This window comes from Octopus bimaculoides, chromosome 1 (genome assembly GCF_046866305.1).
Source record: "Octopus bimaculoides isolate indiv1 chromosome 1, ASM4686630v1, whole genome shotgun sequence".
Lineage (NCBI taxonomy): Eukaryota > Metazoa > Mollusca > Cephalopoda > Octopoda > Octopodidae > Octopus > Octopus bimaculoides.
This window is the reverse complement of record NC_142928.1, coordinates 21,063,370-21,079,603: the sequence shown is the minus strand read 5'-3', so window position 1 is coordinate 21,079,603 and position 16,234 is coordinate 21,063,370. Positions and strand designations below refer to the sequence as shown.

Below are 16,234 nucleotides of genomic sequence, written 5' to 3'. Positions count from 1 at the left end.
TCGAACGCCGACGAAGGGAAATAACCCTGAAATCCGGATACGTTCGTGCTGCAGATCGAGGTGAGAGGGATAACTTCCCTTGGCAAACAGGACACAGTCGTGTGTCGATAAGCCAGCTGGAGGAGATGTCCTCCTGGGGCTAAAAGCAACAGTAACATCCACCCCTAGGGGTCAGCCACACTTAAGTGGCAATATACTACACTTTATCGTGCAGTTACTGTTAATACTTCATTTAGAGAATTAACATTGCTTATATATATATATATATATATATATATATATATATATATATATATATATATATATATATATATATATATATATGTATATATATATATATATATATATATATATATATATATATATATATATATATATATATATATATATATATATATATATATATATATAGTCTTTTATTTGTTTTAGCCATTTTACTGCGGCTATGGGATTAGAACCCACCGCTCTTTGTTTTCGCGACAAGTGTGTTACCATTACCAAACAAAGAGCTGCGGGTTCGAGTCCCATGCGTACGAAAAACTCTACTTTTTTCTGTCAAGGTCTTATATGCTCCAATATTAGACTGTGTTTTTTTTTAGTCATGACACTGTGATCGCGTATAAGCTTTAAAGGTATAAAATATTATTATTATTATTATTTACTGAATTGTAAAAATCGTCGCATATATTTATATATATGTATATGTGAGAATTTTATAAACCAGGAAGATAGGACAGACTTTAATTATAAAACGCAACTATTGTTTCTGTGCAGTGGTAACAGCTGTTAGTTACTGAGTTTTCCATATTGCATAAATTGTTTTGTAAATAATTATATGAATAAATATGATACAACGGCAGCTACGTACCGGCACGTCCGCAATTGTGGGTTGCTTCGATAACGTTTCTAGATCACGTCTAGTTTCCCATCGTTTTATACGCTCTTGCGTAATTAGCATTCTCTTTTTACCGAGTAGCATAGATTCAAGGCTACACAAGTTATAAAACACAAAATAATGATATTAATGATAATGGTAGTAAAAACTAAAAATATAAACTGTGGCTGCATGGTAAGTAGCTTGCTTACCAACCACATTGTTCCGGGTTCAGTCCCACTACGTGGCAAGTGTCTTTCACTATAGCCTCGGGCCGACCAAAGCCTTGTGAATGGATTTGGTAGACGAAAACTGAAAGGAGACCGTCGTATCTATCTATCTATCTATCTATCTATCTATCTATCTATCTACGTACGTGTGTGTGTGTGCGTATATGTGTGTGGTGTGTGTATTTATATGTTTGTATGTCTGCGTCAGTCCCCCTATCATCGCTTGACAACCGACGTTGGTGTATTTACGTGTCCGTAACTTAGCAGTTCGGCAAAAGAGACCGATGGAATAAGTACTGGGCTTACAATGAATAAGTCCTTTCTAAGGACTTATTCATTGTATCTGAGCCATGGTCGACGAACATTCCTGTTCTCACTCTCAAGCTGGCTGTAGATGAGAACTTTGGGTATTCTTTCGTCACTCATTCTGACGACATGGCCAGCCCAGTGCAATTGTGATTGGATAAGGAAGCTCTCGATTCCACCAATCTTACACTTGCTAAACAGGTCGGCATTAGAAACTCTGTCTTTAGAGAATAACTGCAGATTGTCCTCAGACAGCATTTGTGGAAATGTCTAGTTGGTTAATGTGTCGTTTATAGAGTATCCACACACACATACAAACATACACACTTACACATGCACACACACACACACACACACACACACACACACACACACACACACACACACACACCACCTGGCAAACGCCATAAATATCTGCCTAATGACATAGCGTATCTCCTTTCCAGTATCCTGAAAGACGATTTGTGGTTGAAGAAACGTTGCTTGAACGTGTTACCGGAGCATCCGATGTATCTCCGTGTGCGGATGTTGGCGATGTTGTATCTGCTGCTGCTACCGCTGTTGTTAGTACTGGTGCTGCTCGTATTGTTATTGGCGTCTTTGAGGGTGGTGATGGTGTTGGTACTGTTACTACTGGCTTTCGAGACATCAACGGTGGTGGCATTGTTGTTGGTGTTGTGGTCATCGTCGCTGGTGTTTTTCGAGATGTTGTCGGTGCTATCATGGTGAGTAGTGCTGTCATTGCTGTAGTTATCATTTGTGATGGTTCTGCCGCTATTTCTGTTTAGGACAATGCCGTTGATTGGCGACAGTGCTGCTGCTGATTCTGTTCGTGTTTCTGCTGCTGTTGATGCTATTGGTACTGACATTCCTGCTACTGTAGTAGTCGTCGGGGAAGCTGTTGATGCTGTTGCTGCTGCTACTAGGGTCGGCTAGCACCTTAACTTCATAGACGACTCCTTTGGTTTCGCAATGCCTCCCACTGTGCATCTGCTGTAGTCCCTGCATGAGCAATCTGCCTCCCCCATGACCTAGAGGTGTTATGTGTGTGTGTGTGTGTGTGTGTGTACACATATGATTATAATGAAAAAGATTTTCTCCAATGCATGAACTTCACTTTGAAGTGCTCCAGATACTCAAACCTGAGGCGTTAGAATAATGGAGAAGTAAGAATCAAATGTAGGCAAGTCAAATTCACGTATACATTTATATGTATTCAGCCCTAGACCCAACATGCTTTAATTTCTCCAAAAGTATATTCAATACATCAAACATATTAATATGTAGCTATATAAAAATATATAGAGTAATCAAAACATTAAAAATATTCATATAAAAATATATAAATATATACATTAAAAATATATTGAAAAAAAAAATACATATACAGGTCGACTTACAAATTATAAAACGAAGTCATGAAAAGAGTTAAGAGTCTATAAGATAAAAAGTTTGGGTGTTACTAATCCAGTTAATCCTACGGCCGTTTCTGGAGATCCGGTTGTCCAGTCATAAAAAAGAGAAAAACGCAATACATGTGAGCCTTTTTAGAGATTTCTTTTCCCTGATGAAGGAGGTGGTGTCCAAAAATGGATGTAAATATCTTTTTTATGACACAGGATGTAGTTATGAGCTACAAATGTTTTCATACATTGGAGATATTTTCTAGGTAGGTTTTAATAACACGTCTAGTGTCTCCAAGCAATCTTTAGACTCTGAGTACATGGCCTCTACAATTTACAAATCAGGATAACAGATGAAGAGAAACCACGAGAAAAGACGAGTGGAAGGTGGGTGCAAAAGATGGAAGTGTAAAAAGAATAGAAAAAGGAAGTACTTTCAGTTTTGGATCGAATATTGTTTTCTTCTCCTTTTATGCAAACTGTCAAATTTAACCCGAATACTCTGTGTGTGTTGCATAAAGTTTCGGATATATTGATTTGACTGGTATTTTGTACCTTTATCCATATCTAAATATGCTGGCACAATAGAAACGTTCGTCCTGTATGGTGTAATCATCAAATAAAGATGTGATATTCTCTATACTAGGCCTCATTTTTAGATCACAGGACCTTTTAGGCAAATTAGAATGAAAATAGAACCGACTAGTTCCACCCTCCTTACGGTTGGTTCATCGGCATTTGCCTTTGAATAATTAGATGGTGGCTGGGAAATGAATTGTTTAATTAGAAAATGGTACCAGAATGTTGTTTGAACCCACCTTAGTCCTGGTTGAAGATATTTATGATCAGACATGCTAGCTGCGACTATTCCTCACATTAATCCAATAAATCCATCTTTTTTTAAAAGTCGGTTGGATGTTATCTAAGAGAAATTTTGCTCTTATTTCTGGTAGGTTGAGGCTGGTTCCGTCATTAGTTCGCGGTACCAAAGTGTAATAGCATAAAGATCGTTAATAATCTATGACATTTACTACTAACCATACACATTTCTATACAGATGATACCAATCTTCATTCTCCTTAAACCTTCCTCATAACCATCATCCATACGAAATCAGGATACCTCATGTGAGACATAGGCAACTTCTACGAACAAACACTTAAAAATCTAACCCACCAACCTATTTTTCAACAGTTTAAAGACGAAATTGTTAAAAATATCTTGTACCTCGTCCTCTGTACACATGAATTACATTCGACTAAAGAAGTTTTATTCAAAATATGAAAAGGAATATAATTTACAAAAGGAAAATAAACAAAAAAAAAAAATGGAAGAAAGGAAAAAAACATCAACGCAGCATCATGTGCTTCAAATGGTCGCACACCACAAGGTTCAACGCAACCTACTGAAGCAAGGCAGCATGATCGCAGCATTACCACGGGCGGATGACAAGGCTAAAGCGTTCGAAAAGTCAAGCCCTCTCACAGGCATCCACCTGACACCTCGGTTAGGCGAGCTGCCAACGATAACAAGAACTTCACGGCTCAGCCCTTCCAAACGTTTCAAACGTCACAGGCTGGAAGAGAAGTTCACTGTCAGGTCTCGATACTTCAGTGTTTTGTTCCTTTCTTGAAATTACTACAAATGATTGACCTCACAGTCTGATGATCTCTCATTGGGACCTCACATACATAAGATTACGGAAACTGTTCCTCAAAGGTTACCTTCTTTTCAGGGCTAAAACTACTTCTACTCTGTCCAGTCAGTGACCTATACAAAGTTCAAATCAGTTGCATAGCTAGGTGGGAGGATCGAAGAGGACGGTCTACCATGGACAATGCTTTTGCAGGGGCGGCACTTTCGGGTCTGTTGTATAAGCCGAGGGCGGAGGGTAGCAAATGCAAGGGCTACCCTGCGTAGCACACACTCTAACCACGTCACTGGTTCATATGTAATCCATATTGGGGTACTGCTTATGATGGTGTTGCAGCTACACATATAACCAACCTAGACAGCATTCAACGAATATCTATTCGGATAAATGGAAAACACTCAATACGTTATGAATCGAAGTTAACATATATCTTTTGTCTTTTTTAATTTTTAATCATTTACTTAAAGTAGTTGTATGCTGTCAACTTAATGTGACAGTCCCATGAAGGGAATAATACTACTGCTATTTAGCCCTAGGAAACAGCACCGCTTCCTGTCAGTCTTGTCACATTAAGTTGATAGCATTCAACTACTTTATCGTATCACTACTGCATAAATCTCTCTGAGAGATTTAGAAATGTTTTATTCCTACAATCTTTTATTTGTTTCAGTCATTAGACTGCGGCTATGCTGGGGCACCACCTTTGTTTTTAAAACCTGGTACTTATTCTATCAGGCTCTTTTACTAAGCCGCTAAGTTACGGGGATGTAAATACACAGACACCGGTCGTCAAGCGGAGGTGGGGGATAAACACATACGATCACACACACACACGACGGGTTTCTATCAGTTTCCGCCAACCAAATCCACTCACAAGGCTTTGGTCAGTCCAAGGCTGTAGTGAGAAGACACTTGTCCAAGGTGCTACGCAGTGGGACTGAACCCGGAACCATGTGATTGGGAAGCAAGTTTCTTACCACACAGCTACGCCTGCGCCTCTGTGGTGAGTGTGTGTGTGTGTGTGTGTGTGTGTGTGTGCATTTTTTCCTTTTTGCTCACCCTGTAGCTATTATAACAATTTTCTGTACTACCTTCACCGAGATCCATCCAATATACCTGTAGTCAACATGGTCACCATCTATTCTTACCAATACTGCAAAACTTCAGTGCATCGGTTTTTCTGTTGATTAACATAAATTTAATATTAGTGATTATTTTTCCTTTCATTCTATCCAAATAAGTACCAGTTGAGCACTGAGGGCGATGTAATCGACTTAACCCCTGCCTCGAAATTGCTGGCCTTGTGCCAAAATTCGAAACTAAAATAAGGGATTATTTTCAAGTATTTTGTTGAATTGAAAATCGCTTGCTTTTCATGATTAAATAAATTATATAGATACAAGTCTCTTAAACTTCTCGTTTATACTGACCGATCACTGGCCTGTAAGTCGCATGTAGCTGTAGTTATCTGGTTACTTTAGTAGTCAATTGCACCTGTTTGAAATTATTCTGTATTTTTATAAATGAAGGGATGTTAAAACTACCTTCCTTCCTCGTGTGCGTACTCAGTGGAACAGAGCCATATCGTAATTTGGGGTTATACATAGTTAAACTATAACTAAATGAACAGGCAGGCGTAGTAAAAAATCGTCACATTAACGAAGCATTACTTCATACAGGCGTCACCGCACTATCCATAGCTTTTGTTGTTGCTACCCTCCTACCGTCACCACTGAGTGTTACTTGAGATAAAACAGAGTTTTTAAACAACTAGGTGAACACAGTTAATTTTCTTACCTCTCTTGATCGCTTTACTCTTTCTACATCTTCTACGTCCTCTACCCTCTCATTGTGTGTATTGTTGTGTGTGAATGTGTATGTGTGTATGCGTGTATGTGTGTTTGCGTGTGTGTGTGTATATATGTATATATATGTATATATAAAGTGTCAACTGGATCATAATTTCAGTATTTCATTAAGGTTTGTGAAAGCGCCTCACCTGTCAACTTGTAGTCAATTATTGACTTAGTACATTACCAGAGGTATTGACACCAAGCAGACAGGTATACCAGCTAGGCTGAGTGCAAAAAATGGCTTGCCAAAATGGACAAAGATTGTTAATGGTTCTACTTCTGACCATTCTGACCAGTTTGATCACTGCAGCCCCAGTGACCGAGGTGAGTGAAGTGACTTTCAGCTGTATCTTTTAATATTGCTAAACGTTGATGATTTAAATTACTGTTGTGCATTATCATGATCTGTATTATATACAAATCCTACATGCTACACACACACACACACACACACACACACACACACACACACACACACACACACACACACACACACACACACACACACACGCACGCACGCGCGCACACACTCACACGCACTCACCACGCACGCGCGCACACACACACACATACACTATATATATATATATATATATAAAAATGTAGAGGTAACACACGAGTAAGTAGTCGTTCTTTTCCATAAATATATATATACATATATATATATATATATATATATATATATATACATATGTATGTATATGTGTGTATGTATACATATACATATATATATATATATATATATATATATATATATATATATATATATATATATATATATATATATATATATATACATGTATATGTGTGTATGTATATGCGTATGTATGTGTGTATGTATATGTTTATATAGAGGCAATTATGCAGATATACAAATTAGATATAAATATAACAGTTTGGGTATGGAATACAAAATATGTATATATACATACATGACAAATTAGAGAAAGCAAAAGGTGGAGACTTCCAGACGATGAATATTTGAGTATAAATATATAAATATTTATATTAATAGATCCAACTTATACAGAGTACAAGTGACAAAAAAACTAAACGCCAGAGAAGTCAGGTATTATATGTCCAACAGCTGTTTCTGGGGGTTCAGAGATCCATCATACTATTGGTAGATGTAGTGCATCACAATATGCAACCATAATGGAAGCAATCAACATTGGATAAATCAATATTTATATATATTTGTGTGTGTACGTACACATACATGCATGTGTGTATAAAGGATGACCACTAGGTGGACATCCCTTATACACGTGTAATACAATTTTTTCTGAATTTTCAGATTGTTTTATATGCTAGGCCACTTGGTTTTAAATTGAATTAATATTAAATTTATCACCCTATCTATATAAATATATAATTTATATAAGGGCAATTACTATATAGTAATTGCCCTTATATAAATTATATATATTTATGGAAAAAAACGATGGGTTTATTTTCCTTATGAGGTTTTTTTCATGCTGACTACTTGATAAATTCTTATAAAGATTTTATCCTATATTATATTATATATAAATATATATATATATATATATATATATATATATATATATATATATATATATATATATATATATATATACACATACATACATACATATATATCAGACTGGAATTGGTGCAGCCTTCCAGCTTGTCAGCATGGATAACGGATGTTAAATGATGATGATGATGATATATATCATCATTGTTTAACATCTGTCTTATATATATTTATATGTACATATATGTATGTATGTATATATGTTTGTATGTATGCACGTATGGCATTTGCATATGTATATATATGTATATATAAGCATGCATACTGAAATTATTATTATTATTATTATGATAAAAGCTGTGAAACAGCTGTAATCTTATGAATATCAAGTAGTTAAATATATTCACCTCTCATACCTCCTGACTTTCAATAGTCTATGTATGTATATATATATATATATATATATATGTATATGTATCCCCCCCTCTCTCTCTCTCTCTGTATATATATATATATGTGTGTGTGTGTGTGTGTATGCATATATTTGTGTGTATGTAACTGTCAATCCCTTTGCTTGTAGAGCTTGCTGCAGCCCTTTGGGTTGTCAGCTGAGGTTAAACTGTCCAACCTATTCCAGCATAGGCTGGACAGTTTGGCATCTGTCTGACAATGTCTTTACTGGCTTTAACTTCGAAATCACTGTCAATAATATTCTTTAAGAATAAACTTGTACTCTAGAGTAATCCCTCAGTTTAATGTAAAAACGTATTTATTATAGCTAAACATAAAAACAGACATACACACATAGTCACGCACATATATTATATATATTTACATATCACCTGAGGAAACACAACTAGATCTCATAATGCAGGGAAACAGTTGCATAATCAAGTACCTGCACACCTGGAGAACTACATTGTATGGAAACAGTTGTAGCGGTTTAAAAAATAAATGTTCAACCATACTCCTTCTTATTGACTCCAATTTCTTCAATTATCTGTTCGCACATGACAGATGCACAAACACGAACCTGGAAGTACGTATAGTACTACTACTGGATAGCACAGACTAAATCTGAAGGTGGACAAGCTTTACACTGTACTCTACTACATTCTTAACAGAATATACCATAGCTATATATATTGTACCTGCGAAATCTTGTATCCCTACCGTAAGGCCTTATTTCCACACACGCCAGCTTAATTTAATTCGTCCTTAGTCGAAAGACATCTGTTCTTATGTCCTGTTATTATTTTTATTGTATTTGTGTAGCATTGTTCGATTTTTCCGTCCTTGTTTTTGTATACATTCACTGCTTTCTTCCAAGGAATCTAATGTTCTTAGCTTAGTTTTTCCTTGGGGCTGGCCAGATTGGAGCAATATCAAGAATAACCAGCAGAAATTGCAAAGATAATCTGGATCTCGACTGAGGAAAGAAAACTCTGAATGACCTGTCCTTGTTTTCTTTGTATCGTCTATCTGGATGTTTTGTTGTCCCTTTCTTGTATCACCTAACTGTCTGGATGTTTTGCGTTCTTGTCCCATTTTGTATTATATATATATATATATATATATATCATCATCATCATCATTTAGCATCTATTTTCCATGCTGGCATGTGTTAGATAGTTTAACTGGAACTGATAAGCCAGAGAGCTGCACCATGCCCCAGTCTCTTTTGGCTTGGTTTCTACAACTGCATGTCCTTCCTAACACCAACCACTCCACAGAGTGTAGTGGGTGCTTTTACATATCACTGGCATGGGTGCCTTTTACATGCCACTAACACTAGCCATGGCTCTGATTTCATTTAGCTTGACATGTCTTCTCAAGCACACTAAACCATCAAAAGTCTCAGTTACATGTCATTGCCCCTGTGAGACTCAACATCTAAGGATGAGTTGCCAGCTCACAGCAGTAATCAACTTAGCCTATTTTTCTATGCTCTGCACTCAGCCATTAGAGACAGTTTTCAGTAAAGTTCCATATCATGACAAAGTCGTAATGATGGGTGATTTTAATGTCAAAATAGGCAACAACCAGACAGTGTGGTCAAAAGTATTAGGAAAACACGGACATGGAAAGATGAATGCAGGCGGTTTGCAGCTGCTGTCTTTCAATCAGTAGTTTGATCTAAACACAGTGTTTAAACAGGCAGATAAATATAAAAACACCTGGAAGCTTCCCTGATCTGTTTGATTAAGAAAAAATTGCAGTGATTTCAAATTAACCAGAGCTCACAAGAGTCCCAAGTGTTACTTGGAACTCAAAAGGTTTGCAGTAAGGTATTTGCTAAACCATATACAAAGAGACCACTGAGATCCTGTATGCCTCCAATAATAAACGTGTCTTCTTTAAAAAAATCTTGAAACAACAAAAAATTTTGAAATGCATCTAAATTCAAAGCTTGAGAACATAGAAGAAAGCAATGATCCAGAAGTTTTGTGGCAAAATATTCATGACAGCATCAAATCATCTACTGAAGAAGTTCTAGGATTCTTCAAAAGCAAGCATCAAGATTGGTTCTTTGAACAAAATCCATACCTGGACTCAAATCTCATTCATACATCTATTGCAAATAGATGCAGCTTCTTTTTTAATCTTTAAAGTTGTTTTTCTGTCACTCTTTTTCTTAAAATCCTTTCTTTCAAACACTCATATGTCGAAATCAATGGGAGTGACCATCATGTATCATCATCATCATCGTTTAACGTCCGCTTTCCATGCTAGCATGGGTTGGACGATTTGACTGAGGACTGGCAAGCCAGAAGGCTGCACCAGGCTCCAATCTGATCTGGCAGAGTTTCTACAGCTGGATGCCCTGCATATATATGTATGCATGTGTATACATATACATATATATATATATATATATATATATATATATATATATATGTATTGGAGCATCCCATAAATAATGCGTTTTTTTTCACTTGCATGAACTAAAAGTCGGATGGGGATGGGATAAACTACTTGCATCAACTTGCTATAAAAGCAGGTTGTAATTTTAATTTCTCCTTATTCTTAGTGCAAGTTTTGAAGTGTTAGTCAGTGTCAACAGTGGTTCCAGAAATTCTGAGCCAGAAACTACTGCCTAGAAGACAAGCCTTGTCCTAGAAAATCTGTAGAGCTTGATGGGGATGTCCTGCAAACCCTGGTGGAGCAAATTCCAATTGTAACTGTTGAGGAACTAGCAGAGAAGCTTGGATTTGGTCATTCAACCATTTATCGACACCTGTGTGCCATCGTAAAACTCAGCAAATTGGGGCTATGGGTTCCTCACAAACATTCTGAGTCTAATCACATGCAAAGAGTGAATGTGTGCTCTTCTTTACTGTCACGTCTCATGTATGAACCTTTTTTGGACCGAATGGTGACTGGTGATGAGAAATGGGTTCTCTATAAAAATGTCATGTACCAAAGACAGTGGGTATGGAAAAGAGAAACACCGGCACCCCAGGCTAAAGAAGGTCTTCACACAAGTAAGGTGTTGTTATCTGTTTGGTGGGATATGGAAGGTTTAGTCCACTTTGAACATTTAAACCCAAACCAAATAATAACAAAGAAGATCAACCGCAAGTAGCTTGAGCAGCTTAAGTCAAGACGAAAAGTGTTCTTCCTTCAGAATAATGCTTGGCCACATACAACGAGGATGACATTCCAAAGGCTGGTTGCAGTTTGAATGGGAAATGATGCCCCCACCCTCCATATTTGTTGGCCATTGCCCCATCTGATTATTATTTATTCTACAGCCTTCAAAATCATTTGGATGGAAAATATATGAATCCTGTAGATGAGGTAGGAACAGTACTGGGGGAGTATTTTTCATCACGGACAAATGAATTTTGGAAGAGGGGTCCTTGCAAGTCTACCAGATAGATGAAAGAGCATTGTAGAAAATGAAGGAGAGTATATTTTAGATTGAAAAAGAACTTTGTTTATCTTAATTTTGAAAAATGAATTGGTTTTGCACTAGGGTTTCAACGGAGTGTTAGATAACAGTCCGATTATGTAACCCTGCACTCATCAGAGGTTTGTGATTGTTGTGAAAAAGATGAACAAATCATACACCCGCATGCACGTGCACACACACACACACACGTATATACATGTATGCATAAATATATATGTATATGTATATATGTACATATATATATATATATATATATATATATATATATATATATATATATATATATATATATTTATTTATTTATTTATTAATATCTAGCAGAAGTAATAGAGTGACTCAAGGTCCCAGAGTTTTGTGTATTCCAGAGTTTTGAGATTTTTTCAGGAGAGACATTTATTAATTTCAAAGAAGTACAAAACTTTAGTGTCTTCAAAGTTGGATCCTTCTATGAAGGCAGGTATGCAAAAATGCATGTATATTGGTGGCACCGGAGACACGATGTACAAATTGTCGCATAACCTCTTACATTATTTTTCAATATAAACAAAAGGCACTCCACATCACTATCGAACCTTGTCTGAAGGCTCAAACAGAATGGAGTGGAGTATACAACCCACTGGTCTATTATACAATGGAATATCACGGGGATGCAACTTATGCCTTAAAGAAACTCTGGAAATCATCACATTTAAAGAAACCATGATAAATAGACACACCGAGGTGATCATATCATGTAAACATAAAAGCAAAACATTGATTCTGGAATTTGTAAAATATATTTTGAAACAGAATAACATCAACCGCCCTTAGTATATTATAGAACAAGGAAGGAACACAAACAAATAAACAAATCAACCAATGTTTAGGATGCTGTACACTGTAACTCTGTACCAAATCAACCAATGTTTAGGATGCTGTACACTGTAACTCTGTACCATCAGAAACAATTAAAAGGTCGCTCTAAGAAAGTATCGTTTATCAGTTCAGACAATGAACACTGACAGCTGATGGCTGTACCCACTGACCTGTTTACTTCAGAATTCATTGAAGGTAGTCATGTCTTGAATGAGATCAAACAAGGGAATGTACTACGTCCAACATTACCACACACACTTCCATCCCCATATAACTACCATTCCTTCCTCTCTTTCCATCACCTTCCCCTCATCTCCAACAAATACACACAGAAATATCCACATAACTCAATCAAACTTCACACTGGTCAAAAGGGATAAGCAGCTCTCTGTTGTACATCCATTAATGTTATATCACCTGAAGAAATGAATCTATGAAGATAACCTACCCAATACTCACGGATACCACAGACTACACTGTAATCGTCTCAGGAATATGGACTGTGATCTTAAGACACATGTGATTTGTGGAAACGTGTGTAGTGAATCATTAAATGTTTCTAATGTTTATAAATTTCATCCAAACATTATATGATGCCACTTCCAAAATTTCCATTAGTGTATTACGGATTTCAGTGTAGTTGGAGGGAATCAATATTCTCCAAAGTTCTTGGTTATTTGTATTCTTAAGTTGGTTGATGAGAGCTGCATTGTAAATTTCATCTATATATCCGATTTCCATGCCAGGATACCTCTGCTGAATTTGATGCTTCGAATCTTTGACATAGTCAGCACAACTCTGAACCAGAATTGAAGTGGACTGGATGGCTGATAATGTTTTAACAGTGCAAAGAATAGAACCTTAAACCACTTAGCAGTTAAATATACAGAAGTTTCTGACTATATTGCATTCCACTATGTACCGTTCTCCAGTAATCTAAATAGTAAGCATGTTTTTCTGTTGGGAGTGCAAACTTAGCCTATGATTATTCAATAATCATGAGATGAACTCAAACTTTGCACTTTATGGAGAAGAAATCATAGAAAGAAGCATTCATGATGACTAGGGCGTACAATATACTCTCTTCCAATGGTCTTCTCAGAATATATGTCAAGCTATTAATCAATAGGGCATCTTATTTCCTTTATCTCCATTGGCTGTTGTTCCCTGTACAGTAAGATGGAAACTTGTGTTACGGCATTACTTTTGCAAAGGCTGTGAGCAATTTGTCCTTTGGATATTCTGTTTGCTGTGTGGTAGCAGTTGATTTAGTGGTGATTTTCCTAGTGCTCAGAAAGTTATTGAATGGGATATTTTTATGACTGGGAAAAGAAGGAAAAAACACACCCTTCCTCCCCACCAGAAAGCTGCATCATTGCTGCTGATCTATTGTCCTTGTTAGAGTTGAGTTTCTTCATTATGGTTGTATTGATGTGTCACAACAAACATTCCCATAGGCAGAGACTTGAAGAAATCCATCACATATGCATTTGTGTGTGTGTGTGTGTGAATGTATGCATATCTGTCTCTGTGTGTCTTTGTGCTTATGTCTTTGATAAGCAAAAAGTTTGGTAGATACGTCAGCAGTTTAACATGTGAAAACATTAAATAAAGTACCTTGCTTTGAGAATTCTTGTCCACTTCATTCCACCATGGAAAAAGTGAATGCAAAATATTGATGCAGAAGTGTGTGGGAGTGTATGCATACATATATTTATGTATGTGGTGCGTATGTATGTCTGCATGCACACACATACACGCACATGTGCACACACACACACACACACACACACACACACACACACACACACACACACACACACACATGTATATACACTCATGCACACACATGTATATTATTATTTAGGTCCATATGCAATTCATCAGATATAATTCTGGTATTATTTTTAAGACATAGGACTAAACAATAATATATATACATATATTTTATAATAAAGCTTATTTATCCTTCTGGGATTATTTATCCTTCAGTAGTATAATGGGCAGTGTTAGACCATTCTCCTACAAAAAGTACTGGTCTTGTTTTTAGGCATATTATATCTCTGTAGGTTGGTGAAGCCAATAGCATTTGTAAGTCATGTTGGGGTTGCTGAAGACCAGGGGAGATTTTTTTGTAGTTGATGTACCTATGTAGACAAACATGTACATCTGCATCACCGCAACCACCACCAGTACCATCCCTAATACCATTGGCACCATCATTATTACACCAACAACTACTACTATTTGCTGAAATTCCAATTCTTCTATCATTGAAAATGGACAAGAATTTTGAGAATGTCTGAATTGATCTTAATTGTTTACAAAATGCCTCCACATGGTATGGTAAAATCTCTGTAAACTAAAATAATATTCATGATTCTATAACTATAATTTTCTTTAAAAGAAGTCTGTCTCTTCAACTAGTAATTGAATGGAACACTTTTATCCAGGTCCTGGTCACAGCTATGCTGTGATGTGTTGGTAATTGCATGCTTTTCACCATAGATTACTCATACTGTTTTGTCTGGTCCACAAACTGCTTCCCAAGACCCACCTCCATCACTAATTATGTCACTTTGCTAAAAGAAATTTTCTTTTATTTCTAGGAATCTTTGCAAGTAGGTTGGGGCTATCATTTTGTCATCATTCAACTTGTCACTTCCTACCATCAAATGCATCCAATGTATTCCTTTACTGTTGGCAGGCTGATTTGTGCATCTTTACATATAAATGCACATTGCATGTATCTGTATACATATGGCATGGGTGTGGCTGTGTAGCTAAAAAATCTATTTCCCAACTATATAGTTTTGGGTTCAATTTCACTGTGAGATATCTTTGACAAGTGTCTTCTACTATAGCCCAACCAATGCCTTGTGAGTGAATTTGGTGGACAAAAACTGAAAGAAGCCTATTTTTATACAAACATACATACATACGTGTGTGTGTGTGTGTGTGTGAATGTTTGGGGATTCTTGTCTTAACATTGCATGATTGTTGTAAATGAATGCCCTTCATTTCCAATATTCTGCAAAAATATGTCTGGCCATGGGGAAATATTACCTTGCTGGGAAACAGGTAAAGATTGGTGATCGGAAAGGCACCTCACTATAAAAAATCTGCTTTAATAAACTTTATCTAACCCATGCGAGTATAGAAAAGCGAACATTATAATGACAGTGATGATGATGATGATGATGACAATGATGATGAGTCTGTCTACATACATGTGTAACAACTGATATATACATAAGAGTCAATAGGTAACAATACTGATGTAATACTGTTTAGATGCAGGTAACAGGAATACATGACAATGCAAGTGATACTTTATAATATATATTTCTTCCTGTATTACATAGTCGTATGAGCAGGAGAAGCTCCCATGACTTGTGCAGGTCTTCCTGAAATTGAAAAGTTAATGTAACTGATATTTAGGTGAACTTCTGTAGGTTGATGTCCATAGAGTAAACAAGTTCAGGGTCAGAATTCTGGAAGGTTTCAATTTTCAGGTTGAAAAATTTGAGAAATGTTTACTGTAGGGTTAAGGAAAATACATTGTTGAGATGATGGAAGAAGGAAAGTCAAGTATATCAATCAGTTTGGGCAGAGGTGATACTCAACTTGAAAATTTAGCTG

General features: G+C 36.5%; 1 protein-coding gene across 1 annotated transcript in view; it reads left to right on the top strand.

Moving 5' to 3' along the window:
* The first annotated feature begins 6,433 nt into the window (after window positions 1-6,433).
* The window catches only part of LOC149137469 (uncharacterized), a 40,816-nt gene continuing 31,015 nt past the window's right edge, over window positions 6,434-16,234 (top strand). The window contains exon 1 of the mRNA XM_089348981.1: window positions 6,434-6,644. Coding sequence (XP_089205107.1) covers window positions 6,558-6,644 — 87 coding nt within the window. The 5' untranslated portion in view covers window positions 6,434-6,557. The remainder of the gene's footprint in view (window positions 6,645-16,234) is intronic.